Source organism: Lindgomyces ingoldianus (assembly GCF_010093535.1).
Source record: "Lindgomyces ingoldianus strain ATCC 200398 unplaced genomic scaffold BDR25scaffold_2, whole genome shotgun sequence".
Classification (NCBI taxonomy): domain Eukaryota; kingdom Fungi; phylum Ascomycota; class Dothideomycetes; order Pleosporales; family Lindgomycetaceae; genus Lindgomyces; species Lindgomyces ingoldianus.
The window spans coordinates 1304854-1331050 of NW_022985163.1; the positions used below are offsets into that span (position 1 = coordinate 1304854).

General features: G+C 47.0%; 10 protein-coding genes across 10 annotated transcripts; 6 read left to right on the forward strand and 4 right to left on the reverse strand.

Moving 5' to 3' along the window:
* Window positions 1-1121: 1121 nt before the first annotated feature.
* On the forward strand, window positions 1122-1448 carry BDR25DRAFT_208317 (ankyrin; the record flags this gene model as incomplete). The annotated part of the gene is made up of 1 exon (XM_033684560.1): window positions 1122-1448. A coding segment is annotated over one exon (327 nt), but the record flags the coding sequence as incomplete, so codon positions are not given.
* Window positions 1449-1994: 546 nt separating this feature from the next.
* BDR25DRAFT_348987 (uncharacterized protein) lies at window positions 1995-5189 on the reverse strand (the record flags this gene model as incomplete). The annotated part of the gene is made up of 13 exons (XM_033694494.1): window positions 1995-2082; window positions 2153-2189; window positions 2218-2252; window positions 2511-2575; window positions 2630-3006; window positions 3048-3123; window positions 3153-4218; window positions 4250-4298; window positions 4338-4522; window positions 4574-4687; window positions 4731-4832; window positions 4878-5111; window positions 5149-5189. 13 exons carry the CDS (start codon window positions 5187-5189, stop codon window positions 1995-1997), a joined length of 2469 nt encoding a protein of 822 aa, XP_033553941.1.
* Window positions 5190-5593: 404 nt separating this feature from the next.
* On the reverse strand, window positions 5594-6130 carry BDR25DRAFT_309403 (uncharacterized protein; the record flags this gene model as incomplete). The annotated part of the gene is made up of 1 exon (XM_033691081.1): window positions 5594-6130. One exon carries the CDS (start codon window positions 6128-6130, stop codon window positions 5594-5596), a length of 537 nt encoding a protein of 178 aa, XP_033553942.1.
* Window positions 6131-7173: 1043 nt separating this feature from the next.
* On the forward strand, window positions 7174-7613 carry BDR25DRAFT_371052 (uncharacterized protein; the record flags this gene model as incomplete). Its single annotated transcript, XM_033697174.1, has 1 exon — window positions 7174-7613. Exon 1 carries the CDS (start codon window positions 7179-7181, stop codon window positions 7611-7613), a length of 435 nt encoding a protein of 144 aa, XP_033553943.1. The 5' UTR covers window positions 7174-7178.
* Window positions 7614-7901: 288 nt separating this feature from the next.
* Window positions 7902-8816, reverse strand: BDR25DRAFT_348990 (uncharacterized protein; the record flags this gene model as incomplete). Its single annotated transcript, XM_033694495.1, has 6 exons — window positions 7902-8098; window positions 8194-8401; window positions 8434-8499; window positions 8540-8597; window positions 8633-8726; window positions 8774-8816. The coding sequence occupies 6 exons, from the start codon at window positions 8814-8816 to the stop codon at window positions 7902-7904; spliced, it is 666 nt and encodes a 221-aa protein (XP_033553944.1).
* A 2688-nt stretch (window positions 8817-11504) lies between these two features.
* On the forward strand, window positions 11505-12407 carry BDR25DRAFT_309405 (uncharacterized protein; the record flags this gene model as incomplete). Its single annotated transcript, XM_033691082.1, has 2 exons — window positions 11505-11594; window positions 11643-12407. 2 exons carry the CDS (start codon window positions 11505-11507, stop codon window positions 12405-12407), a joined length of 855 nt encoding a protein of 284 aa, XP_033553945.1.
* A 2676-nt stretch (window positions 12408-15083) lies between these two features.
* On the forward strand, window positions 15084-17141 carry BDR25DRAFT_309406 (uncharacterized protein; the record flags this gene model as incomplete). The annotated part of the gene is made up of 2 exons (XM_033691083.1): window positions 15084-15130; window positions 15185-17141. The coding sequence occupies 2 exons, from the start codon at window positions 15084-15086 to the stop codon at window positions 17139-17141; spliced, it is 2004 nt and encodes a 667-aa protein (XP_033553946.1).
* Window positions 17142-18744: 1603 nt separating this feature from the next.
* Window positions 18745-19620, forward strand: BDR25DRAFT_309407 (uncharacterized protein; the record flags this gene model as incomplete). The annotated part of the gene is made up of 1 exon (XM_033691084.1): window positions 18745-19620. The coding sequence occupies one exon, from the start codon at window positions 18745-18747 to the stop codon at window positions 19618-19620; it is 876 nt and encodes a 291-aa protein (XP_033553947.1).
* A 2950-nt stretch (window positions 19621-22570) lies between these two features.
* BDR25DRAFT_321591 (glycosyl hydrolase 53) lies at window positions 22571-23644 on the forward strand (the record flags this gene model as incomplete). The annotated part of the gene is made up of 1 exon (XM_033691975.1): window positions 22571-23644. The coding sequence occupies one exon, from the start codon at window positions 22571-22573 to the stop codon at window positions 23642-23644; it is 1074 nt and encodes a 357-aa protein (XP_033553948.1).
* A 1020-nt stretch (window positions 23645-24664) lies between these two features.
* Window positions 24665-25944, reverse strand: BDR25DRAFT_276820 (DUF339-domain-containing protein; the record flags this gene model as incomplete). The annotated part of the gene is made up of 2 exons (XM_033687574.1): window positions 25289-25944; window positions 24665-25140 (listed from the first exon to the last, which is right to left on the reverse strand). Exons 1-2 carry the CDS (start codon window positions 25761-25763, stop codon window positions 24665-24667), a joined length of 951 nt encoding a protein of 316 aa, XP_033553949.1. The 5' UTR covers window positions 25764-25944.
* Between the last annotated feature and the right edge of the window lie 253 nt (window positions 25945-26197).

The window sequence follows — 26197 nt, forward strand, 5'->3', positions numbered from 1 at the left end:
TGTTAAAGAACGCCCTTGCAACACTACCGCCGACTCTGGACCAGACATACGACCGGATTCTTTCTGATATTAGCGAAGAGTATTCCCAATACGCTATCCGAATCTTACGATGGCTGACATTCTCTGCTCGGCCACTCTTAATAGAAGAGGTCGCCGAAGTGGTCGCCATTGACGTAGATCGTGACCCTGCATTTGATCGAGATGAGGTCTTGGAAGATCCACTAGAGGCCTTAAACATTTGTTCTAGTCTCGTTACTACGACTGCAGGTGACGAGGATAGGTGGGCAAGGCCAAGCACACGAGTTGTTGTATTGGCACATTACTCAGTTAAGGAGTACCTGCTCTCAGACAGAATACAAAAAGGCAGAGCAGCGCAGTATGGCATGCAAGAAGTTGCCTCTCACGATGCTATAGCGAGGGCCTGTCTTAGTTACCTTCTTCAGTTCCAACAGGCAGAGCCGTTCTCAAACGAAACGCTTGAGGGATTCAAACTCGCACAATACTCTGCAAAATTCTGGATCAGCCATGCTAGAATGATAGGGGATCAATTGGAAAAGACAACCCAAGTTGCAATAAATCTATTTTCAACGGATAACGCTGTATACATTAACTGGATTCGGTTATACGATCCAGACCAGCCTTGGCAGGAGCCTGATTTTAGTAAGGGTCTAGAGCAAATACCAGCCCCATTATATCATGCAGGACTCTCAGGCCTTGAGGAGGTGGTAAAGCTGCTGCTCGACAGGGGTGCTGACGTTAACGCGCAGGGTGGGTACTACAACAACGCACTCCAAGCGGCTTCATTCGGATGCCACAAGCAGGTGGTGAAGCTGCTGCTCGACAGGGGCGCTGACGTCAACGCTCAGGGTGGAGTCTACGATAGCGCACTCCAGGCGGCTTCATCTAGAGACCACGAGCAGATGGTGAAGCTACTGCTCGACAGGGGCGGCGACATCAACACGCAGGGTGGAGAACAAGGCAACGCACTCCAGGTGGCTTCGTCTAGAGACCACGAGCAAATGGTGAAGCTGCTACTTGACAGGGGCGCTGATGTCAACGCGCAGGGTGGATACTACGGCAACGCACTCCAGGCGGCTTCATCTGGAGGCAACGAGCAGGTGATGAAGTTGTTGCTTGACAAGAACGCCGACGTCAACGCGCAGGGTGGACACTGCGGTAACGCACTCCAGGCGGCTTCATCTAGAGGCCACGAGCAGATGGTGAAGCTGCTGCTCGACAGGGGCGCTGACGTCAACGCGCAGGGCGGACACCACGGCAATGCACTCCAGGCGGCTTCATCTGGAGGCCACGAGCAGGTGGTGAAGCTGCTGCTTGGCAAGGGCGCTGACGTTAACATTCAGGGTGGATTCTACGGCAACGCACTCCAGGCGGCTTCCTCTGGAGGCCACGAGCAGGTGGTAAAGCTGTTGCTTGGCAAGGGCGCCGACGTCAACGCGCAGTATAGATATAGCAACGCACTCCTAGAGGCTTCATCTAGAGGGCATGAGCAGGTAGTGAAGCTGCTGCTTGACAAGGGTGCCGACGTCAACACGCAGGGCGGATTCTACGGCAACACACTCCAGGCGGCTTCATCTGGAGGCCACGAGCAGGTAGTGAAGCTGTTGCTTAACAAGGACGCCGACGTTAACGCGCAGGGTGGATACTACGGCAATGCACTCCAGGCGGCTTCATCTGGAGGCCATGAGCAGGTGGTGAAGCTGTTGCTCGACAGGGGCGCTGACATCAACACGCATCGTGGATACTATGGCAACGCACTCCAGGCGGCTTCATCTAGAGGCCACGAGCAGGTGGTGAAGCTGCTGCTTGACAAGGGTGCTGAGGTCAATATACACGGTGGATTCTACGGTAACGCACTCCAGGGGGCTTCATCTGGAGGCCACGAGCAGGTGGTGAAGCTGCTGCTTGATAAGGGCGCAACGCCACCTTAGGGGATGATATATCGGCAACGGAATAATCGGCGTTACCGAAGTAAGCTATATGAAAGCTAAAAGGTATTCCGAAAATGGCATGTCCAAGTTGAGTTGCAAGGCTGTGGGGTTGAGGGTGGCCCGCTTCCCAAGACTTCGCACAATCACAGACCTACCAGCCATAGGCCTAGCTTACTGTATTCACACTATTACGACGTGATGACTAAATGCGGGGCCATTTTACACTAGTTGAGATCAGCTCTGTAGAAGTACCGATTAGCGTGGCGACCTTGCTTGAATTTGCGCGCCACAGAAGGCATAAGGCTGGTGATGACATCCTAGCATTATTGTAAAGCGCTAAGACTTGGATAACTAAGATTCTTTTGTAAGCACAAACAGTAGTCAAATATAATAGTAGTGCTATAGTAAAGGAATACTATTACCCCTTAAAAGAAGGCTCTCTATGAAGTATGCGTAACGGCAACAATACAAATATAACTTATTAGATATGAAAGGATTAAGAGTTTTAAGGGTAGCTACAGCAGATAACCTATATAGAATCCTGTAACTATTAATGTGAACAGAGAGTTTGAATTACGTAGAGTTAAAGTACCTCTCATATTTCCCGGCACAGTGGGTTTTCGCCACTAGGGAGGGATATGCCGACGCAGAACCGAAGTAGTGGCTGCTAGTATAGGGACTTGGTCCAAACTTGTGTCGGAAACATCATGCATTAGCAATGCAATCTTCAAATAGTTTGGATGATGTTGTCCGGTCGAAGAGGTGGATTGTGGAGTTCCAAATTCGGTTAAGCCCCTGATGGTATTGGTTGGAATAGAAGGTGAAAGCACTGCTGTAGGAGGGGATGTTGTCATACATGAGAGTGAAGAAGTCTCGAATAAAATCACAAAAGGATGCAAAGTAAAGAGGCTGTGAAGAACGCCGAATCGCGATCGTTCGATTTGATGAGAAGATATCGATGTTAAGAAAACACACTGAGCACAAAGCCCACAAACACCCCGATGGGGAACATCTAGACACCCCAACACTACCGTTTCAAGTATAATGAATGTCCAAACTCAAACTTATCATACGCCTGATACCTGGAGTGTCTAACACCCTCCTCTTCTAACCTTCTAGGGCCGTGCAGAAAGCGAGCCAGTGTCATCTGAGTTGCATCGCTCAAAGATCGTGCCTCGTAGCTTTAGGCGCAGAATTGCTCACTAGTTTCTCATTCTTCCAGCTTTTGTTGCAGAACCCACCTGGATCCCGAGATCCACATTCTGTGTATGCATCCATGCTCCACTTACCAGAGGAGCTTTCGACACAGCAGCCTGGTCGTTCGCCATAGGGGAGACAAACAGAATGCAAGTACATTTTTCCGCTGTAGGCCTCGATAATGCTGGCGTAATTATCATGCTGAATGCAAGACTGTGGGCCTCTTGGTTTTGGAATAATTTGTTCCGAGTTGCCTGAAGCCCTGTCATCCGCCATATCCCTTCGAATGTGATCGGATGACCTTTCTGCGCCGCGGATATCGTCACGGATACGCAATATTGGAGAGGACAGAAAATGTGGTGGATGCTGGATTGCATCAATCGCCATGCAGCTCGCCTGGCCGGATTCGTCCTCGTAACACGTCGAGCCAGATGGACATTTCTGGAAAATGATCCACATAGTACCGTTCCATCGCAACAGATCTGTTTCGTTCCTGCATTTTGTTGGAACAGAGGGAGTTTCGCTATCGGCAGGCATTGGGGGGGGTGGTTCGGTATTTATTGGCAATACTGGTGGACGATCGGATTGTTTGAGCCCTTGTATCACGCAAAATACAGATCCACCCGAGAATTCTTTGCATTCATATGGCGGAAAGCAGACACCCCCAACGAACCAACTCTGGCCATCCCATGACAACGATTCGGACTGGTTAGTCGGAGAGCATCGCTTCGCGTCCTCGAAAGGCGGATCCACGATGTGCAGGTGAATGTTGGTGTAATTGTTGTCATCAGCAACAGGGAGGATGTGAATCGAGTTGCCTTGATAGCATGTTCCTATTCCTTTAAGATCGCGACAGGATTCCTCATACATGCAAGTGTAATAATGAATCCAGTCATTGCCATCGAAGCGCTGGATCTCTGTGAAGTTGTTTGGGTTGCATCTAGTGTCGAACTGAGGAAGGGTCTCATTGTGGTCTGATTTGAGAGATAGACTGACAACGCCGCTGTCGGATTCCTTGGGGTCTGCCTTGGGGTCCATATAAGAGGCCCAGCCCAGAGCCATTGGGAGTATGCTGAGGTAACGTGGAACGAAAGCTTTGAAACGCATCGTCGATGAGCTCCTTAATGCAACTGTTGAGAATGCTTGAGGCAACTGGGTCCACGTTTCCCTACAGCGCAAAGATGTAGGGACAATCAAAATCTGAATTTAATGGAATCAACGGATGAATCATGGACAGGCTGATATGAGTGAGGTGAAGCGGGTATGAGAACGTACCTGAGTTTGCTGGGGAAAAGATGCTCTCGGGGGGTTGGAAGAGACGGTTGTGTTGAGGAATGGAGGGGGGGCCGTAGAAATAAGGGCAGACACAATGGCGCCTGCATGAGTGGCAGAATTGCCACCCATTAATTTAACAGTGAGGAAAGCACAGGGCAGGACAGGGAACTGGGGAAGGAAAACAGAGGGGAGAGAGGTGGAAAGCAGGAGCTACTTGAAAGCTAAGACATGCGGAATTGGAAGGCATTAGTATTGGGAGAGATGCCCTAGGATGATGACGACCTGGTGGCAAATAAAGAAGGGACAAACGATTTAAGATCAGGTACCTGTTCAGAGGTTGATACGTTCTCGTTCACAAGTCCGATCACTACAAACCTCCTAGGCACCGTTGAGAAGGCCATGTGAAAGATGCTGGGAGTGGATGGCGACAGCGCCATCTAGGCAGCTTATCTCGACAAAAATAAGTGATAGCAAGAATTTGGTCCACCATTTAAGGGGCGAGGAGTAGAGGAAGAAGAGACCCCTAGCCCAAAGCATTCATAGAGTTCTCTCGGAACATAGACCTGGGCTCTGAGAGATTCGGCCTTCGTCAAGCCACTCACTATCGTCAAAGGAATACTAGAGATGTGAATCAAAATGAGGATAAGGGTATTTTCTGTTTGGATAGCAAGGTCAATTACATCGACGAGCCTCGGCTGCGGATCAGAGAAACATAAATGAAACCGACGGGCTCGTCCTAACCCTGAACCTCGCAACCTCAATCCTCATATTACATTACTAGCCTGTAACTGTTCCCTGCTAATAAGGGTTAGCTACCTAACACCTTCGCCGTTCTTCTCAATGTCAACACGATAATATCAAAGCTACTTCTAGGATAAATTAGATTGATTGTACAACTATGGCATGCTTTATTAATGGAAAAAGGCTCTGTGTCATACCAATTGATCTACATAATGGATAAGAGGACCATCTTGTGCATGAAGTTGCTCAAATTCAATTCCCACCAGTCGAAGCCATTATCCTACCTCCTGTGCTATCTGACCAACACGTTAAGTACAATGGCAGCTAACCATAGGGCGAATCCAACCCTTTTATACTCAGCATGCTTTCTCTGTCGTTGCCGTATCCATGAACCTCGAAACACCATTGCCGCCATACTGTCCCTACTCACATCAATACATCTCGTTTGCCTTCCTGCGCAACTTCAAAGGTGTCCGTTTCCTGCATCCCTCGCAACTAACAACAAGTCGACCCTCCATATACGCGATAGCTGCCGCAAGCTCAGGATGACTAGATAGGAACTTCTCGAACTGTACAAAGTCCTCAATACCATTCCATGCGCGAAGGTGTGCGAGATTTTTGATCAGGCAGTTGAACAAAGGGTCGTCATCGGTCGTGAGATTTCCGATCATTGCAATCTCGTCGTAGGATGCAGTACCCGTGAGAAGGTGGTCGCAAAACTTCTTTGTGAAATGGGCGACGTATGGGCTCATACCCAGAATGAGTGCCGCCCGACGAACAGCTAGGTTCTCAAGAAAGTGACCGCTACGGAGGGGAATGCTGTACGGCTTCGTGCATTTTCCCATGTCTGTCAACCACTCAACGATGTGCTGGGCTGCTGGACCGGCTATGCAGTTTACTAGAAGGTAGATGCCGTCGGCCTGTGAGTGTGCCGTGAAGTACGCATGCGCATCGGGGGAGGCGGACATAAAGAGGAGCTTGGGGACATGGCGGATACGATTGGTGCCGATGTGATCGAAATAGCTGGGCTACGAAGGAGGTTCGCTCGCTCGGTGTGAGACATGGAGCGGGTGTCTTTGCCTGGAATCGCAGCACTAATTTGGCCAGAAACGGGGCGAGGGTCAATCACAGGTGCAATAGTGGAGGTGATGGTTGGTTTGAAATCTTGCGTGGAGGAGTGGAGACGTGTTTGTTGGAGACGTGTTTGTTGGAGATTTATTGTGGAAGAGAAGTTAGGCATGGGACCACACAGGATTAAAGTTTGTGTGCGATGCGACTTAAATCGCACGTGAACAAGTCTCATCGTGGCGGCGCAGATCTTGTGGGCTCCCAAGATATTTCGCTGGGATGGAGAGTGATCCTTCGCTCATTCGTCCACAGTTCGTCCACCAATGTTGGCTATGTGAAACTCTGACTATGTAACGAACTAGAGTATTTGCCATATTGTTAGGGAGTGGAATGCATTTTCCCGAGATGTCCTGAAAACCCCAGCAAACTGACAGATCTAGGTTGGGCAGCGATTACGGGACTACGGTATTGGTAGCGATAGCTGCCGTGAAGCGTCCTTTGTTCACGAGAGTATCTCTAGCCGTTGCGTCACGATGGTAGCCGCCAAGTTAAGCCTTCCAACACGTTCCACACATGATGTTATCGCCCGGCTCAGCAGTATGTTAAGTATTGCGCAGTTATCATATATGACGGACGTCGCTAGTGTCGGTACTATGCAGATACTTTTTGCAGTTGCGGACCTACTGCTGCCTAGTCCTCAGTTCCTCGTGTTTCTGGTACTCCCAATAGCTTTAGAGATACTAGCATGGTAATTATTGAACCCAAAGTCAATATTCACACAGTCTTTTTTATAGAGCGCTAATCCCTCATGAATGGCGTACGTGTCAAGATCTTTCAAGGCGACGAATACATTCGTGACATCCGCACCCCCCCCCCCCCCGTCTCTTCTCTTTGAACCTTATCAAAAAATAGGAAATATATGTCCAAAATTGTGGATCGGCAAATAAAATGGAAATGCGTCTTCCCGCGACTGTGGATCAACTTCCAGTGTTGTACCTTGTTGACTGGCTGCAGTCTACATCGAATACCGGACGGGTCTCCGATATCAAAAAGAAGGATTGGATGTTGGAAGACCTACCCATCTGTCAATTGGAGCGGCTGCTTGGCATGGAGAAGTACGTTGCGTATATATTCGAGAGGTTCTGGTTATATGTTGAGATCTATATTCCCTCGTGTGAGGAGGTCTCGACCATCGAGTGCATGGGTTTATCTAGGGACGGCCCGCTGTTCACCTGTATTGAGCAACTTCTTGCTCGCATGAAGTTCTACGACGAGATCCCAGACTCCAAAGTCCTCGACGTATATATGAGGCTGCACGCCAAGTATGGTACCTTCATTCACAAGGCTGTGGGGAAAGAGGCAGGAAACGCTACGCAGGTGTGAGGGGATAAAGGACCGACGTGAGACCGAGAAGAGGTGCGTAGCAGGATCGACGTAAAGTCGAACGAATTTAGCAAGAGACCAAGCAAGAAGTGGAGGAGGCCCACAGGTTAGAGATTTGGACCGCTTAGGCGAAGGCCCGGTATGAGCACCGAAGGAGGCCGCCAATAAGCAATTCGTTCGTGAGAAGATGAACGGACTCAAATTTGCCTGTTTGGCGCAAAAGAGGCTCTCATTTCGCGTCGACAAGTAGAGCACGAAGCTGATGGGCTATGAGGTTTTGTGAGTCGTCTATATCTTCGGGAGTTTGAGAGACGATGGCTTTGGGCTTAGGTAATTTAGAGGAAACTCATCATTCTCTGTAGGCATGTACCGTATAAATGGAGTGGAGATATATTGGTGTGTGGTATTGCTAAATTTATGTACTGTTGGTGGTAATAAGTCTTGTTCGCCACATGTCACAACCTGGAATCTATCTTCAATATCAGCTAGAACATACATATCATACCTCAAATTATTAAGCATCTAGTTATACTCTAGGTAATATTTCCAGATCAGCCATCCTTTACGCTCATACACGCACCACGCACATCAAAATAGGAGAAGTGGATATCGCGAAGTAGTGAGTGACTGGAGGATAATATCTCGGCTGGAAGAATCTGTAGGAAAGGGTGAAAGTAAAGCCTAGATGGCATAGAGAAGCTGCAAGGGCAGATTGAGGTACTCAGCTTTGTTTTTGCGGAAGGCATTAATAGGGTATTTTCGCGGGGTAAGGATGGGAGGCGCTGCATCTAGCAGGTACAGTACAATGAGATACGGCGACCGTCTGAGGGACAGGGGGAGTTGGCTCAACTGACTTAGTATCGATCTGCTCTTTCCGCGAGGTTGCCTGCAGATTCGAGTCTTTCGGCCTTGTCCAATTGCGTCACTCTCACGAGGTCTTCAGCCGGGCGGAAAAATGTGTGGCCGAGCCGAACGATTCTCATTCTTGGAACTCGCCTTGGCCACTTCTACTCTGAAACATTAATCTTGCTATCGTGTCGATCGTACCCATCGCGTACATTGGCCTAGTCCGGCTTCGGGTGACTGAAAGATGGACCTCGCCTAGAATCTCTTCTTGCGGGGGTTGGTAGGGTGACTGCTAGAAGGTCTCACCTGCTTACGCAACCGAGTGGCTCGTGCAACGGAAATCTCTGTGCCACTCATCACCTAAAAATGAAGCTTTAGAGCTCTATATAAATTGTATCTTAGTTAATTTTTAAGTGTAGCAATTGTTATAAGCAGGGCTATAAATCCTTATATATCTTAAAGTCTTTTAAGTAAGCTGGCTAACGCTGTTGCCTCTAAGGCTAAGATAGCCCTGCAACACCTTCCTTATTATCTACTACCTTATAGTACTTAACTATCTCCTGTTGCGTAGTAGTTTTCTTAACAGCACGCTCTTTTTAGGTCTTCTTAGTAAACTAAGTATTATTTTAGAGCTATAGCTTAAGCTATTAAGCTACTTTTTCTTTTTTATAAAGTAGAGCTTTTACAGCTGCTTTAACATCCTTTATGCACTTATTATTTTTATAAGTCTTTTTTCTTAATTACTTTACAGCTTCTTTACTATTTTTCTTCTACTATTACTTAAGCTTCTTAGCTACCTTATAATTAACCTTAGCTTATTTTTTGTCCTTTTTTTGTTATTAAAGCTCTCTAGCCTGTGCTACCTTAGTAGGGCTAAAGAATAGTTAATTATGTTTATCCTTAGCACACAGAAGCTCTGTAAAGTTTTTGCTACACTTCCCCTTCTTCTTTTTTGCTACTACTGTTGCTCTAAGATTAGCTACCTTATCTCTTAAAAAAATAGCTATATCTAGAAGGTAAAAAATTATGTTACTAAGTAATTAGCTATTAATAGTAGTAGTACTAATTTCTAAGCTAAAAAGTTAATAAATTTACTTCTTATCTTTTAGTAAGAGCTTTAAGCTAGTAGAGCTACTACTCTAGGGCTAAGATAGTTATTTTAAAGGCCTTATTTTAAAGCTATTAAGCACAGCACTTTTATTAAGAGAGTAAATACTACACTACTTAAATCCTAATAGGATGTTCTTTTCTATAAAGGTTTTAACCTATGCAGTGTAAAACAGCTTATAGAAATTATGTTTAGTAAGAGCTAAAAGACCCTAAGTTTAGTGCATATGCTTACTAAGCTCTATTAAGTAGTTGCTTTAAAGTAGGCTAAATAGAGCCTAATCTAAAGGTTACGTTTAATAAGTAGTATGTAGAGGGAGTATGTTAACAAGAATTCTATGCTTTATACAGTACTCTAGAAAGCTTAGAGTAACATGTAAGCTATAGCTATTAAGTATTAGAAGCTTCTAGTCCTTACTATAGTAAGCTTTAGCCTTAGTCTCTTAATTAAAGACTTTCTTTACTTACTTAATTACTACTTAGTTATTTGTCTAGCCTATCTCTGTACTAGTAAAGTAGAATTAGTGCTTAGCAGGATTAAAATCTTAAAACTAGAAGTCTATTAGGGCTTTATTTCTAGTAGAATAGATAAGAGCTAGAGGTACCTAGCTGCTATTAGCGCAGATAGCAGCTAGTACTGTGATCTACTTACAATTGCTATTAGTGCTAGCACCCTTTAAGTAGCTATTCTTTTATAGTTTCTTTGTAAAGATTTGCTCTGTTATTATAAGAATACTTAGCAAAAAGCCTTTTTTATCTATGTTGTATGTATTATATAGCTGTACGCTGTACTTCTTAATTTTCTTCTCTAATTAGTTATAGAAAGGCTCTATCTAAGTAAGGCTATTAGCGCGTTTACGCTTAATATTAAATAGCCTAAGATAGGCTAATGTTAATTAATTAAAGTTGCGCTTAAGAAACTTTTAAATATAGTTCTTACCTAGCAGTGTATTAGAAAGCTTTCTAATAAAGTTTTAAACTATAGCTTTAGTAGGCAGTAGCCCTTAAAGCGTTAGGCAATTTATATGCTTAATAAGAGTCTTAGTGTCCTAAGCTCTAAGTAAATGTTGCTTTTTATAGCCCTTATGTTTTAAGCTAGTAATTCCTTTCTAACAGCGCTACACAGTTAAACAATGTTCTTTTAGCTTAATTTACAACTTATTTTGTTTAGCAGAAGGTAGTAAAGTAATTAAATTAATTATCTCCTTAAGATCTATTATAGTTGTTAAGTTATTAATTTTTAAAGTTAGTTTGTGGAAAATGATTTGGTGTTGCATAAGCGAGTCAGTTGCGTAAGCAGGTGAGCTCTTCTAACTAGCAAGCCTTGGAACTCGGTGGTTCGATCACCTGGGCAGCCTCCCTCATTTTGCGGATAGATGATATTTGGCCTGCATCTTGTATCTACGAAACTTCACATATTGCAGGGTTCAAATCCAAATTATGCTCCCTTGTCCAGGAGTCTACATTCGTTCGGCGACACGTGACGTTTCTTGTGATGCCTTCAATGTAGGGAGAAATTCGTTTTCGCTACTGTATTACTGTATACTTTCTTCCGAATCTGTCTCTCAATTTGAACTCCGTAGTCACGCTTAATTTGGAACAGATCATTCCATGATCTAAAAACCACGCGAGGCAGCCACCACTGTGGCTTGCAAGCCAACGCCTGTATAGGCCACTTGAAGTCTGCTCCCACTACTCGCCTGGTTCCATTGGCCCTTCTGGGACAGCCGTTGCTTCAGCTCGTCGAGATTCGACATGACCTAGCACGACTTACAGTTCTTCGGTGCTCACATGCTTCTTCTCGAGCCGGGTCGATCCATCGTAACATGATCCCATTTCGAGAGCATAAGATGGGAGCGCATTCCACCAAGGTTTCGCTCGGTGCATATATATTCTCCACTCACGGATCCGTACAGCATCATTCAACCGTTGAATACGATGACACAATTTCTCGCCCGACGGATATCTATGCTCCTACTCCTGGGCCTCCCTTCAGGTCAAGGGGAGCCCATTGATTTCGCACTTGCGGTACGGCTCTAATAGATTCCCCTAGCACATTACATTAATATAGAACAGGCTCCCTTCTCACCGAATCATCAATTGTTACAACGGGATACGAATTGGACCACTCAAGCTTTCCAGAAATATTGCGACAACATTAACTACAATGACTTTTCCGACTGCTGCACAAAAAGGAGCGGCGCAGGTTGGATGTCGTGTAACGAAGCTGGAGCCTACTCTCTCAGCGGATCTGCGGTACTCTGCTACAATCTTGATGCCGGGCATGACTGCTGCAAGGACAACAGCGTATGCGACAACAAACTAGGCTGTTGCGGAGATACTTGCTGCCAGAATGACAACTCTATAACTGTGTGTGAAGATGGCTGCATTTCAAAGGAAGGGCGTGGCTGTCTTCTTGGCACTTGCGGCCATGGTGTTCAAAAGGGCAGTACTACACTTGATTCCTTCTCCTCTGAATACACAGTCCCAGCTGCGTCAACACACACATCTCGCGGCCCATCGACAGCAGATGCTACAGCAACTCATGCATCCAATACCTCCCCTACCTCGTCTGCCGAAAACAAGCCATCGGGAGGATTGAGCAATGGTGGCATCGTCGGCATTGCTGTCTCCGTCGGTGGCACGGTCATAACTGTGCTCTTCGGTATTGGGTTTAAGATTTGGAAATACAAGCAACAAAAGAAACTAGTGGAACAAAATGCAGCACAGGAGAAGATAGATAGGAGAAACTCAATGCCGTACTCACCAGTTTCCCAACCAACTTGGCCGCATCAGCCAAATCAACAGATTATTCCGGGTGGGGGTACCTATACACGATGAGAAATTGCAACTGGGGTCTGATACAAGGGTCTTTCCGCGTTCGCACAATTCATGTTCAATTTTGTCCCTCTTTGAGGCCACTTTAATATACCCAGCTTTCTCTGTAACTTATATACATCATTAGTAAAGAATGATCTTCATGCACAGATACTTATTAGAGTTTACTATTCAGAGCAACAAAGACTCACCAGTACCAATTTTCATAGGTGGGGAAGACGAAGCACTGGTTTGAACTGCTTGAGAGGGAATTTACAACCGAGACAAGCAGCGCACTTTATCTCCCGCTGCGGCCTCTCCATTATCAGAGAACAGCACCCTTTCATCTCACCTTGTGTTAAGATCATGTCGAATGGTTATTCCTCACCATTGCTATTCTTATCAGCACGACTTGCATTGTGACCACCCTTCATAAACGTTGCGGAACCTAATCACTCGTGGTGTTGAGTAGGAGATCAATTACACTTCCCATTAATGCCTTCGCCGATTTTTATGGGGTGAGCTCAGATATATTAGGTAGGGAGTTCCAAATTCTTTCGTCTACCTGCGAAACAATATAACTACACTGGTGGGGTCAATAACGACGCTGCTCTCTCCCAACTCGAATCTACCCATCCTCTCCACTACTGGCGCTCTCTTGCTTGCCACGACAAACTTCCGTTAGGTGAGCCCAGCTAGAGCCTTCTATAGTAGACCCTAGATACACATTAGAAACATATTTTCACCAAATTCGTGGTGAGTCCTTGGTTATGGTAAAGTTGTACATATTTTTAGTCTGCGTTCTTCCTCTTGAGGCTAATGAAATCTCTAGCGCTGCTTAGGAATACCTCCTGCTGCTGGAGATAGACAACCGGCCCTTAAATAAGGCTAGAAAATTTGGGCAGTCGAGCTACGGCGACCGATAAACCGCGTCTGAGAACTCGGCTAACCTGCAATCCATGCTATAGAATATGCGACCTGAACTTCTTCGGACGCCTTAAATTAACGTCATTCTGGAGGATCAAGTTATCTTCTGTTATACCCCAGACCAGGCCCATAGTCGTACCTGCAACTGAACGGATGTTGTTTGCAGTCAGCGCTACTCCGGCGGAAATAGTTATCTCTAAGACCGTCGTTGGCAAACTAGCTACTCAGAATGCTCTTTACTGGGCTCTCGGCGCTTGTTAACCCTACAGTCTACATAACCTGATACCTCGGGAGCCTGCCCTGAATAATCTAGCTGACATTCAAGCTCCCCCGTGTCGAGGCATGGATATGTACGTGCATTGCATGTCGAGTGAGTTTCGCCAAATACTCAACGACATTCCGAAGTTCGAAGATTGTGCGAGGATTGAATCGATGATATCGAAGTCAATGGATCCGTTCCTCGTCCTCGCCCATCGGCTTGCATTACTTAGGTACAAGAAACTCCATCCCGACCCCTAGGATGTAAAAGTCTTCCTCTCGAAGCATCACAATCTGGCCGACCCCATAGCTGCAATTAACACGAATCACAACTGTTAGTTATCCGCAACCGCCGTTCTCATATGCATACCATTAACTCTTTCGTGTTTACCCATAGAATTCCCAACAGGCTAGTATACCATGGGCCATTTCTTCGTGAAATTTGGTTAGATGCACAGTAATCCAGAACCACTCACGGGTCAAGGCTTTCTGAAGTGTGTTTTACTCTTCCTCACACGTCACATCCGGTCAACCTTCATGAACAGCCCAGCTACTTCTTAATTTGTACCTCAGATTGCACCATTGAACTGACTTTAGTATAGTTAGCGTAGGGCTTACTTCACGTCTCGGACGTACGGCGAGGAGAGTGGAAAACACAGGTATCAGTCCTATAGCATACTCAACATCTTTACGTCGCCCATATATCACTAGCAGTGAGGTTTCCAGTCCCAACTATATTATTTAAGGTGAGCATTGATCTGCAGTGATTCTAAAATTTTGAAGTGCGCCAAATTTTCTTGGCCTCATTTCATCTCCATGATGGCCCGTCTCACAAAATATTAGGCGCCACGATTTACAGTCTCATCAAGTTCATTTTTTATTATCAATTCGAGTGTTTCAGTTGATATATGGTAAGGTGATATCTTCGCGGCCCTCCTAATCACATCGATCAATTCCATATCACTTTCACTCCGTAACTCCTCAAATAGCGCTGCTCAGCCCCGCCAACGTCACCGGCGTTGCACGCAGTTCCTCTAATATATAAGACCCTTCCCCCCCGAAATTCGAATTACCCACCGCTTCACTCCTTTCCACTTACAAACTCTCCCTTCCAACGGAGCAATTTTTCTTCCACTTCATCCACGCCGAATTCAACTCTAGGGGTTATTTTTTAGCCCAGCTACTATTTTCGATCCACATTGCACTTTTACTCGATCATTTCTAAGCTCTCATCCTCCCTCATTCACCTCAAGTTACGTGATACAACTCCCTCCGCTTGAACTTTATATGCCCTACCCAAGGCATTTTGCGTACACAAATTACTGTATCTCAGCCCATCCACCCACACCACCTACCTCAATCAACCTCAACTACGTCACAACTAATACACTTTCAAGGGATTTGTTTACCCAAGCAAGCTGTCATCAACAACTGGACTGTAGTCTATGGTCTACAACATTTTTCGCAATACTCTTAACACTCTCTCCTCCACTTCCTCAAACACAAACAGCCATCATGTCTGGTGAAAACTCATTTCCCACCCTCGATACGGCCAATACTAGGTATGCTCTCCGTAAAATATAATTCATGACAAATCCTTCCTCACATTGCCTCAGCACCCCGAACCAAGGTGTCACTCAGAAGGCGCGCAAGCGTCAGCAGCGCAGGGATGCCAAGGAAGTGAATGATACCGCTGATGCCCTTACCTCCGTTCTTGCTACCCTTAAAGTCAATCCAGTGTTACCAAACACCTCCGCGAAAGGAACCAAGGTTATGGTGTTGACTCAAGGCGATGAGGCTCTCGCGAAGTCAACTCGTTCATCCACTGGGACCTCAGGCAGCTCCAAATCTTCCACCGTTGCTAAGTCTCCCACGACCGCTCCAAATGGTAATAATTTCCCCATGTCGTCTGGAAAGGTAGACGATGTCGGCATACCGCTAAAGAGTCTGGTTACCCCGCAGCCACTCTCTAAGAAACCTCTGGGTGACGCGAAGCTAAAGAGGGGTGAAGTGACGAGCAATAATGCCGCAAAGATTCCAAAGCCTAAGTCCCCAAATATCACTGCTCCCGACGTGTATAGGTGGCCAATGATCGTTGCTAAAGATCTCCCCAGGGGCAAAGAGGATGGGTGTGTTCGCCGGTTTTCCGATATCTCTAACGGTAGTGTGAATCGTTTCAACCTCTTAGCGGATTCCAGAGAGGCTCAAGATGGTGGTATGTCCCCAGAAACTAGTATAGACGCGGCCACTCTATTGCAGAAGCCGGATGAAGCTAAGATGAAGAATGCGCAGAAGAAGAGTCGTAGGCGAAATGTGAAGAAGTCGGCCGCAGGTACAATACATCCTGTACGGCAGCTAGCACAGACTGAAAAAGCGAGTACGAATGTCTCGCTGCCAACGCACGCGCCCTTAGCTGCCTTGAAGGTCCCACCATCTTCGGAGAAGTCCAATATGAAACCATCCAACACCTCCAGAAGCTCCAAGTCGGCTGCATCGAAAGAACCACCAGCCCAGAATGTTCCTACCTCCGTTGAATTTCCTTCTTTCCCGCCCCTCGCGCCTCTAAAAGTACCTACAGACTCGGAAATCTCGTACACTTCCGTACCCAACCCTTCAGTGGTTTCCGGTTCCTCTATCTCCCAGGCTGCCAAAACCATTGCATCCCGCAAAAAAGCCAAGAAATCTTCTCACGTCAAGATTTCTGAAGTTGCAGCGTCTCTAGTAACTCTAAACCCCATCGTTGACCAGGACCTCGACGAGTTGATGAATGCAACAAAATCCCATCGGCTCACTTTTCTCACTGGCCCCATGATTACCGTTTTCATTGGTGACAAGGCTGTTCGTGGTGTCTACAAGCGCGCTGCTATGGTGGTGTCATCCGTTCTGAATCAATTCTTTAAAGAAGATCCAGAATCACTAGAGTATCACTTTCCGGCCCTCCACCTCGACGCGGATGCTGTTCGCCATCTCCTGGTCCACTGGATGAACGACACATGTACGCGCTTCGAAGCAATCCCGGTTACGCCCCTCCCATCATTCCGCGGTAACTTGGAACTCCTACGTGCAATTCGATTCTTGGGTATGGAACAATATGCCAAGTTTAATCTTTCTTGGCATGTACGGTGGCTGAAGTCCAATCTGCCCCAGTACGAGGATATCGTTCATGTGGCGGAGACGGCCACGTCCTCGAAGGACCCAATGTTCACAGCGATGATCAATACGCTAACGCATTGGCGGCACAAAGATCTCATCCCAGACCCGGAGGAGTTCTTGGAGTTTCTCGCGTCACACCCTAAAATTGCGACAGCGATGGACAATGCTGATCAGTTCTTCGGCGCCGAGCGACGAGAGCGCGAGGCAAATTGGAAAGCTGAACAGGAGGCGCGCCGTCTAGAGCACCAGGCAGAGAAGCATGCGTCGTGGCTCAAACGTCAGATAGAGCGTGAGGAGAAGCGGATCCACGATACGCAGACTGCCGAATCCCTCCGTATTAAGATGAATACAAATCGGAATGTATCAAAGGCTGTGCAGACAGTCACTGCCGCCGAAGCAGCCATGCTTCGAGGCTACTAGGGAATGTTTATCAGCAATGAGTTTATGACATATGGGCATGGAATCATATCACATCCTTCAAGAACGGTGGAGTCTAAAAGTTTATGTTTTGTTTCTAGCTTTTCGTGTTTGTGGCTGGCTCATACATTCTATTGGATTTGCCATGAGCTCGGTCATCATGGGAGGTGGCATCTTACTAATTGGTTTTGGCTTCACGTATTCTTAGATTTAGGTTTTGCAACCGGATTCTAGGGTATACAGATTTTCTTTCATTGCGGATTTTGTTGCTCGTGAGAGCGCTTTGTGCCAGTACTAAAGACGAAAGATTAATGGAGGAGGGGGGAGTGGCTGCTCTTTCTAGATCCCTGGTAAGACTTCCATTCCTTTCTCACGAGACATACGCAACGTATTGACATAGATTAGACCCTTTTTCAACGGCTTTGTAAAAAATCACTCTAGGGACTGCGAGGCAATAACGCGCGGTTCCAAACGTGCCCTGATAAGTACAAAAACCCTTGAGTCACCCTAAAGGCTTTCCTCCTCCACCCCCTTCTTTCCAAAAGGATAAATCACGGCCCTTGTTTCCCAAGTCTAGTTTTTCGCCAAAAAGTTAGCTTCTATCATCCAGTTCTGTTACTTGACTCGAATCTTGTCTAATTTCGGATCTCAAATGGGAGACAGTTAATTTTCTACGGTCGACTATACTGAGCCAGTTTGCCTCTTGGAGCCCGAAGCGGGGTATAAAAGGAGGTCCACTGCACCCCCACATCTCTCATCACACATGCCTTGAAGAAGGCGGAGGAAGAACTAGTAGCGCTGCAGCAATAGCCTGATCTTTTGTTTGTGGCGAAGGAGGATTTGATGGCAAGACTGGGTTCGCTTTCCGCAATCCTTTCCATCACAACCGCAAGGACGCAAGAGGTTTAACATATTCTTGCAGAAACATCCTCCTTGAAACGTGAGAACTGTCGTGAATATTTACGTGAAATGATTGCGCGGGAGGCTAGTTTGGGTAATCCAAGAAGCAACACAGAAATTTGTCAAGAGGCGTGAGGATGTGGTCGGTCCTCTCCTGAAAACAATTCGCCGCCTATCTTTAGCTTTTGAACCTTCATGGTGTTGGGCAAAGGGATGGCGTATGGAGCATTAAATATGGAACGTGATTGATAATATGCTGAGCATATGAATTCTAAAGCAATCTCAGCTTATTTTTGCCAGTTTGCCTCTTTGTGCATTGACCCAGTCGATGAATCTTCCTTTCTTCCTCAACTGCTGATAAATTTACACTTACGTGCGTTGTGCATGCTTTCCTAGGTGATATGAGCTCGTATGGAGTTCACCATTGACTGTGGACGAATCATGCAGTTAATTAAATGTCGGTGAAAGAAATCCACTAGCATGTCGCAACTCATGTTCTATTCTAAGAAACCACTGTGTCTTGCGGTTATCTAGGCGCATTTTAGCTCCTGTCTTTATTATCTCGCCTCTCCCTGTAGCGCCCTTTCCCTTCATAACAGTTACAATTACCCCTTCTGCTCAATTATTCTTTCTTTCTAGCAATAACTCTAATTTCTCCCTTCCAGAATCAATCTCTGCCACGCAAGAAATCATCCGCATCTCAACAATGCTGCAGGACGACCGACTAAGCTTCGCAGACAACGGCCGTGTCTGCGTCTACGTGGGTAGGGTGCCCCTCATCAGTAGTCTTCTCCCGAAAGAATCCCTCATGATCGTCTCCGACTATGCTCGGGTCTATTTCACCCAGCATCCTACCGCAGAGAGCTTAAATCTCAGCAAGATCCTGGTCTCCGAGGCTGCCATTCTATCTATTACGTCCTGTATTCTTGACGCGTGCTGCAATCACAGCCCGTTCACTCTTCCCCGCGGCGAGACATTCCTGGAAACGGTTCTGATCTATCAAGCCGCCCGCGCACTTGGCATGGACCGATACATTCATCGAGTGTACCAGGCTCTAAACTCGGATATTGAGTCAAAGGGGCACATGCTTCCCTACGATTGGATTCGGGTGATCTTGCGCGGTCCCAAGGTTGATCCGCTGTATTCGGACTGCGTTCGAGTCTTTGCGTCTGCGCGACGTGAGTCTACCCTCCCAAATGTCAAACTTTTCGACAATTTCGTATCGGCTTATCCCGAATTTGTGGCTGCTATGGCATTGGAGGAAATTTTCGAGGGACGCAGGGTTGATATCGAACGACGTACACGTCATGACTCACTGGTGGCTGTTGAGGGTTCCGAAGACGCCGAAGAGGCAAAACTGTCCTCCTCGCGTGAAGACAACCAAAATAAAAGACAGAAAAAGGGTCAGGTGGAGCAGTGGAAAGCCTGTTTTGCGAAACAACAAAGCCTTAAAGCCATTCCTTTGAAGGGGCTCCGGGAGAAGAAGAAGGAAGCTCGCATAGCTTGGAATAGAGCGAACGGTGTTATAACCGTATCGGCGGAAGAGTTTGAGGAGATGAAGAAATCCTTTGGGCGTGTTTGAAGATTAGGACCTGAAATTAAGGAAACACAAGAAGAAGATGGCCGCCGTTACTTGGTACTAGGTTAGTTTTAGGGATTGGCATGCTGTGCCACTTTCAAACTAAAAGCAATAGCCGTATTGTAGCACCAGCGTTCTTACCTTTGAGTTTTGTATCCAACCATTTGCAATCTCCACTACATATCACTAGATTTAGTGAGCCCGTGCGAATCGTAAGATTCCTTGGGTGGTATGATTTCCTTACAGGTATTTAACAAGCCCTCAATCCTTCCAGACTCATATTTTCTGGCCTGCACCGTCACTTCTTTCTCACATTCGTCTCTAGCTTATGTTATGTAAACTCCTCGAAGCTTTCAGTAGCATCCGAAAAAATATTTGCACTTAACACCTGCACCTCAACACCATGCCTGGGCTCAACTTCAAGATAGTCCTTCGTGTATCCTACTTCCATTCATGATCTCTCAGTGTGACAGTATAGTAACATTCGCGAGGTTCTACGAAGATGTTGAACCTAAACTTGATCGGCAAGATAAGGCTGAGAAGCACTATTGTAGCACAATTCAACCAGTCCTTTCCATCCTTTCGGACCAGAATGGGGACGAGAAGAAGGCCGAATGCCAGCGAAAGACAATCTTGACAAGCATTTTGCTGCGATTAAAGAGAATAAGAGCTCTCAGATTCGATCCAGTCTGCAAAAATTGCTCTAGGATGATGGTCTAGTGGATGTGGATATTCATAGATTATACCCTACACAGGTTGGATGAGATGACGTGTGTACTGAAAAATTCCTAGCTTATACTCAAAACTGCCTCGAACTTGCATGGCACTAGCCGGGCGGCAGAATTTGCGTGCAAACTTGGCTTTGGTTTGTCAGCATCGAGCTGTCCTGAACTTTCGTAATTACCGCGGCCACACGACGGTCACCTTCTTGGTAGCGTTTGTGCCTTGATCGCCTGCGTCTGTTTGGTATCGTATTGAGCTCTCCCAAAGTCTTTAATGACGTGACACGACCTAATTCCCCAAGGTACACGTTCCTTAACCCACCCTAAGATTGAGGTCAAACGCCCAGCCCTCCTCGAAGTTGGTTCAGTAACTGCTCGCGCTAGATCTCAGACGAAAGCATCCGATACCACACAACGATCTTCTGTACCAGAAAGAAGCTTCTCCCACAACCATTGGGAGCGGAAATGCGGTGAAAGTAGGCTCGCAGGGTCTTAGCACATCTAGCCTCCCAAACTTCTCGTCTGAGCCAGCCCTTGAGGTCTCCAATGCCTCAATATCAGGATCCTTCGTCGCTGTTGCTTTCTATCTTTCCTCTTGTCGGAGGGTTTCACCTAAACATTCGTCCGCTACACTGACAAACGAATGCCATTCCCAAGCCTAATCTCCTCCAGTGTGTTAGGGGGACTAGTGGAGCACCACCGGGCACCAAAGAACTGGCCCACCCGCGGGCTCTAGTGTGACTCCTTGTGAGGGCATGGACGATCACTGATGATTTCCGGATCAATGTTTGTACTTCAAAGGAATCAGAACATTTCAATATATCGTGTTCCTGGCAGCTACGAGCACAGCTCATACCTACGATGGTAACGCTTCCAACAAAACATTGTCCTCGAGTGAGCTCAACTGAGGCTATATTGTGGAAATCCCCCACATGTTAATGTAGATCTGAAAGCTTACGGTAGAGTACTTGACGCTGTAAGAAGTATTCCAGCTTGTTCGACCAGCCCAAGTTGCTCCACAATGGAAAGTTTTGCCAACGTAGTAGAATCTCTCAACTATCGCCTTTTAAATTTCCGCTTTGCGGTCTTCTATGGCCTGCGTACATTATACCCTCAACTTGACTATGCAATCAAAGAACAAAACTCTACTATATGTGTAGGCAAGTACTCTCATAGAACTGTCCATTTCACCGGGTTATTCACCTATGCCTTCTGCAATCCCTCCGATTCCTCTCAGCTAATCCATGGATGACCTCACAAGTGCATTCCTAGAACAGAGAGGCCCTTGCCGTACGTCTTTCCATCTCACTCTTGGTTGGTTTATTTTCTACCATTCAGTTATCTCTCGTTCCCGCTTTTGTGAGTTAGAGACAAGATTGGTACGTAATGTTTGGCGTATCGCCCCAAGGTATTCTGTAGTGCGCACACATCTATGGCACTTACGGGTGCGACTGGATGTCTGCGAAATCGTAACGCCATTTCTACTCCAGGCATGAATTCAATTCATCAACAAGACTCCTGCGCATCGCAGACAACACCCCTCCACAGACAGAGACACTCGCTGTGCACAACCCCGAAACCAATTCTGGCGAGATGAACAAGATTGTAAAGCAAACAAGAGGCAATATGAGAGTTTGCAGAAGAGTGTGCTGAGGAGCTCTAATCTACATCACCGGGATTTGTTCCTTCCACTCCGACCTTAACCCGGGCTTTCAAGTCCATCTTCGACAAACAATTCCCATATTTCTCGCGATTCCTGATCTAAGCGATTTAACCACATTACAGAGTTCTTACATCAATCAATTCACCCAAGCCTTTCCTAATCCGGCATCACACCCGCCTAAACCACGGTGTTTCAAAAAAAAAAAAAACCTCCGGGTTACAATCCCGACGGGAAATTAACGGCACCACGAGGGCATCTCCACCCCACATAGTAATTCCCCAGGTGTTGAAAATTAATATATCCAAGGGAACCCAGTGTGTGACGTTCGTTCCACCCGCGATGCTTCATTGGAGGACTTTCCGGGACCTAAGCCAAGGTTCCCCCTCACACCATGGGCGTCGATCGCCCGAAATTCTGGAAACAATGAAGGCGCTTGGTGTGAAACATCGCCTTGGGGAATTGGTTTAAATGCGCTGCACAGCTCTGGGCGTCGAAATGGTCGACGGAGGCAGAGGCTGAATTCGCTGTTTCAAGGACTATCTGTTCCACTACGTGGAACATCGCCACCATGTATCTCAAAAACCTCATACTTCTCGTGGCTCTTCTATCCACACCTATAGCGGCGGCATTAACCTACAAAGGCGTCGACTGGTCTTCCCTACTCGTCGAAGAAAAGGCTGGCAAATCTTACAAAACTACCTCAGGAACTGTCCAACCCCTCGAAACAATCCTAAAGTCCTCCGGCGTGAACACAGTCCGCCAACGCATCTGGGTCAACCCGTCTGACGGCAACTACAACCTCGACTACAATATCAAACTCGCTCAACGCGCAAAAGCCGCTGGCCTGCAAATCTACCTTGATTTCCACTACAGCGACACTTGGGCTGATCCAGGGCATCAAGCTACACCGGCTGCGTGGAAGAGCTTAGCGAAAGATGCGTTAGTGAAGCAGGTGTATGATTATACGAAGACCGTAATGGATACGTTCCAGAAAAACGGAATTCCTTTATCACTCGTTAGCATCGGGAATGAGATCACAACCGGGCTTCTTTTTCCAATTGGGCAGCTCAGTAAATCCGATGGTTACAAAAACGCAGCCGCGTTACTGCATTCCGCGTCCAGCGCTATTAAAGACTCGACGATAAGCCCGAAGCCAAAGATCATGATTCACCTCGATAATGGGTGGAATTGGGGGACCCAGCAGAGCTGGTACGATAAGATCCTGGCCTCAGGTGGGGGTCTGACAACCGCGGATTTCGATGTCCAGGGCGTATCGTACTACCCCTTTTACAACTCCGCAGCGACCTTATCCTCGCTCGCTTCCTCGCTTGCCAACATGGCGAAGAAATATAATAAAGAAGTCCAAGTCGTGGAAACGGATTGGCCGACCTATTGTCCTAGTCCGGCGTACGCGTTTCCGGCTGATGCAAAAGCGATTCCCCTTTCAGTGGACGGGCAAACTACATGGATGAAGACGGTTGCGGAGAAGGTGAAGGGGATAGGGAGTTTAGGTACAGGGTTGTTTTATTGGGAACCTGCTTGGATTGATAATGCGGGGTTGGGGAGTAGTTGTCCGTATAATTTGATGGTTAGTGATTCAGGGGCAGCAATGGCGAGTTTAGCAGTTTTTGGGAGCATATAGGCCGGGTGGGGGTTGGGTGGGTTTATTAAATTTCAAGGGAGTTCTGAGTGACTTTTGACATATTTGTGGCGGCATTGTGGTGCATGATGTGATATGCGGTCTGCACTAGTGTTCGGAACTCTCGGGACACGAGTACAATCCCACAGGTACATACTTTCATCCATTCATATCCCACAGCCCCAATACACATATAGTTCTTAAACACTCTCCCATTCCCAGGCCAAAATCAGCCGGGCCTAGAAGCAAAAACAACACCAGACTTCTCCTAATAAACATCCCTCAGTCTTGCCTCTCCCCTCTCCCCATCGCCAACAGCCCAAAAATGGAAAACCGACAATATCTCAAACGCAACGAAACCGAATCGCGAATCTTCAGGCCCTGTCCAAGGTAATGGAGACCCAGCAACATAACGAGCAGCTACACCGACTCTAAAACATCGGTACACCGCATTGCAGCCTTTAAATCGCAATGATTGTTCTTAAAACGAGTGTTGGAAGGTGTGCTAGTATTCGATTCCTTCATCCTCGCGGCTATTTGGCTTCTTGTTTGTTTGGACGTGTTTTCTGTAGACGAGGCTGGTGGGAGAGGGCAATGGTTTAAATCGAACTTTAGGTATCGTTCGCTCCGCTATAGCAATAATTTTCCTATAGTTTCGCATGGTTATCTTGTATGTGGTGACTAGAGCTACTTTAGATTGAGATCTTTTACTGATACGACAAGTGTGTGGGCTGCTGAAGATAATGGTGTGTTGCTAAGCCACTTGCCGGGGTATTAAGGATGGAAGGGGGGTATTTTTTATAGAGGATAATGTTGGAGTGTTGTCTCTAGGCATGAATGGCACTACAGAGTGTAGACTATGCATTCAAAGAACCGCTATAAAATGCATACTTGAGAATTAAGATTCAAGTCCCAAATTTCATTGGAATACATCATACAAAGAGTAATCACCACAATGATTTTATCCTACATCCCAATCCTACAAAACACTCACAGTAGAGCATCTCCCGGAAAACTCCCACCCTAGTCGAACTGCTTAATATCGGGCATCATCCCCAGGCCCCCACCCCCTGTCCCCTTCCCCTTCTCACTTCCCCCAGCCTTCCCCTCCCCTTCCCTAACACTCCCCACACTCCTATCCTTAACATGCTTCCTCAACAACTCCAAAACCTCGCTTCCCCTCCACCTTGATGGCACCGGTCTATATGCCGGCTTGAATGTTCCGACCGTCTGCGCCCACTCCCCTGTTGCAGGTTCTCTTTTCCATTCATCCTTCCCCTGCGCCGCACTCGTCGCCATATTACTACTAGAACCTTCCGCAGTTTCTGTAGATGTGGGAGATGGTTCTTGCGTCGCCCAATAATAGATGTCCCAGTCGTTTTCGTCGAGAAAGAGGTCGTATTGTTGGAGTTGAGGGAGGGTCATGTTGCCTAGATAGGCGTCGGCGAAGGTCGAGAGAAGGAGGTCAGATTCGAGGGTTCCGCGTTTGCGGGACTGGTCTATGGAGGGGGTTGTGTTAGCGTACGCATGTTTCTATCGGTTTGGAAGACGTCTAAACGGTTGACGGTGCGGGAACGCTTTCGAAGAGGAGAGAAGGGCTTAAGGTATGGTTTATGAAATTTGCACGCGCATGTGCAAAAAACGGACATAATAATCTCGCCTTCATCGTCGCCTCATCCTCACCCGTCCTTCGCAATGGCTCTACCTTGAAAGTCGCGCCCTCGAGCTCACCGACCCCGAGCTCTTGATTTCCCCCATTCGCTTCATTCTCCCCTTCCCTGCTAACACCCGCATCACCCCTCCCACTTGCGTGCGTAACGCCCGTCATCCTCTCCATATTCTCCGGCAACGCGTCTTTCGGCACAAACTTTGGATCCGCACTTGACAGCATTTCCGGCGGCGGTGCATCTTTACCCACGCTCAGCATCTTGTTTGCAATAGTGCTTGTAGTGTTTGTAAAATGTGGGTTTAATGACTTAGCGGTCTGTCGTTTGCGCCATTCTGTGGTTGTGTCGTTGCCACGTTCATTGAGGTCTTTGAGACGGGGAACATAGGCGGAGAAGGGGCGGGAAAAGACAACGATGGCGCGAGAGGAGCGGAGGGTGAGGCGTGCGAGGGACATTGCGGGTGAGCTCAGGGATGTTTTGTTGGAGGGCGAGGAATTGCCAGTCACACAAGGTAGGGGAGGGTTTGTAAGGAGGGGTAAACGGGTGTTAAGAGAGCACACCTAGCCTTAATAGTGTGTTAGGAAGAATAGTAGTTAGTAGAAGAGGGCAGAAAATATCTTATAGGGCTAAGTAGAGGGCAATTAAGGTTTTAGGAGGAGATGCAGATGTCAAAAATAGTTAGTATTTAAGGCCGCACTAAGCCTTAGCTGAGTCGCTGTCTCGCTTCTCGACCAATCGCCTCCTGCGGGCGTCTGCGGATGTCCACCCCCGGCTCTCGCGCCCGTGCGGTGGACATCTCCTACTGCACCGGCCGCCTGCTGAGCCCGCCGCTGATGGCTCCTGTACTACACACACACACACACACACACATATATGTATGGATGGAGAG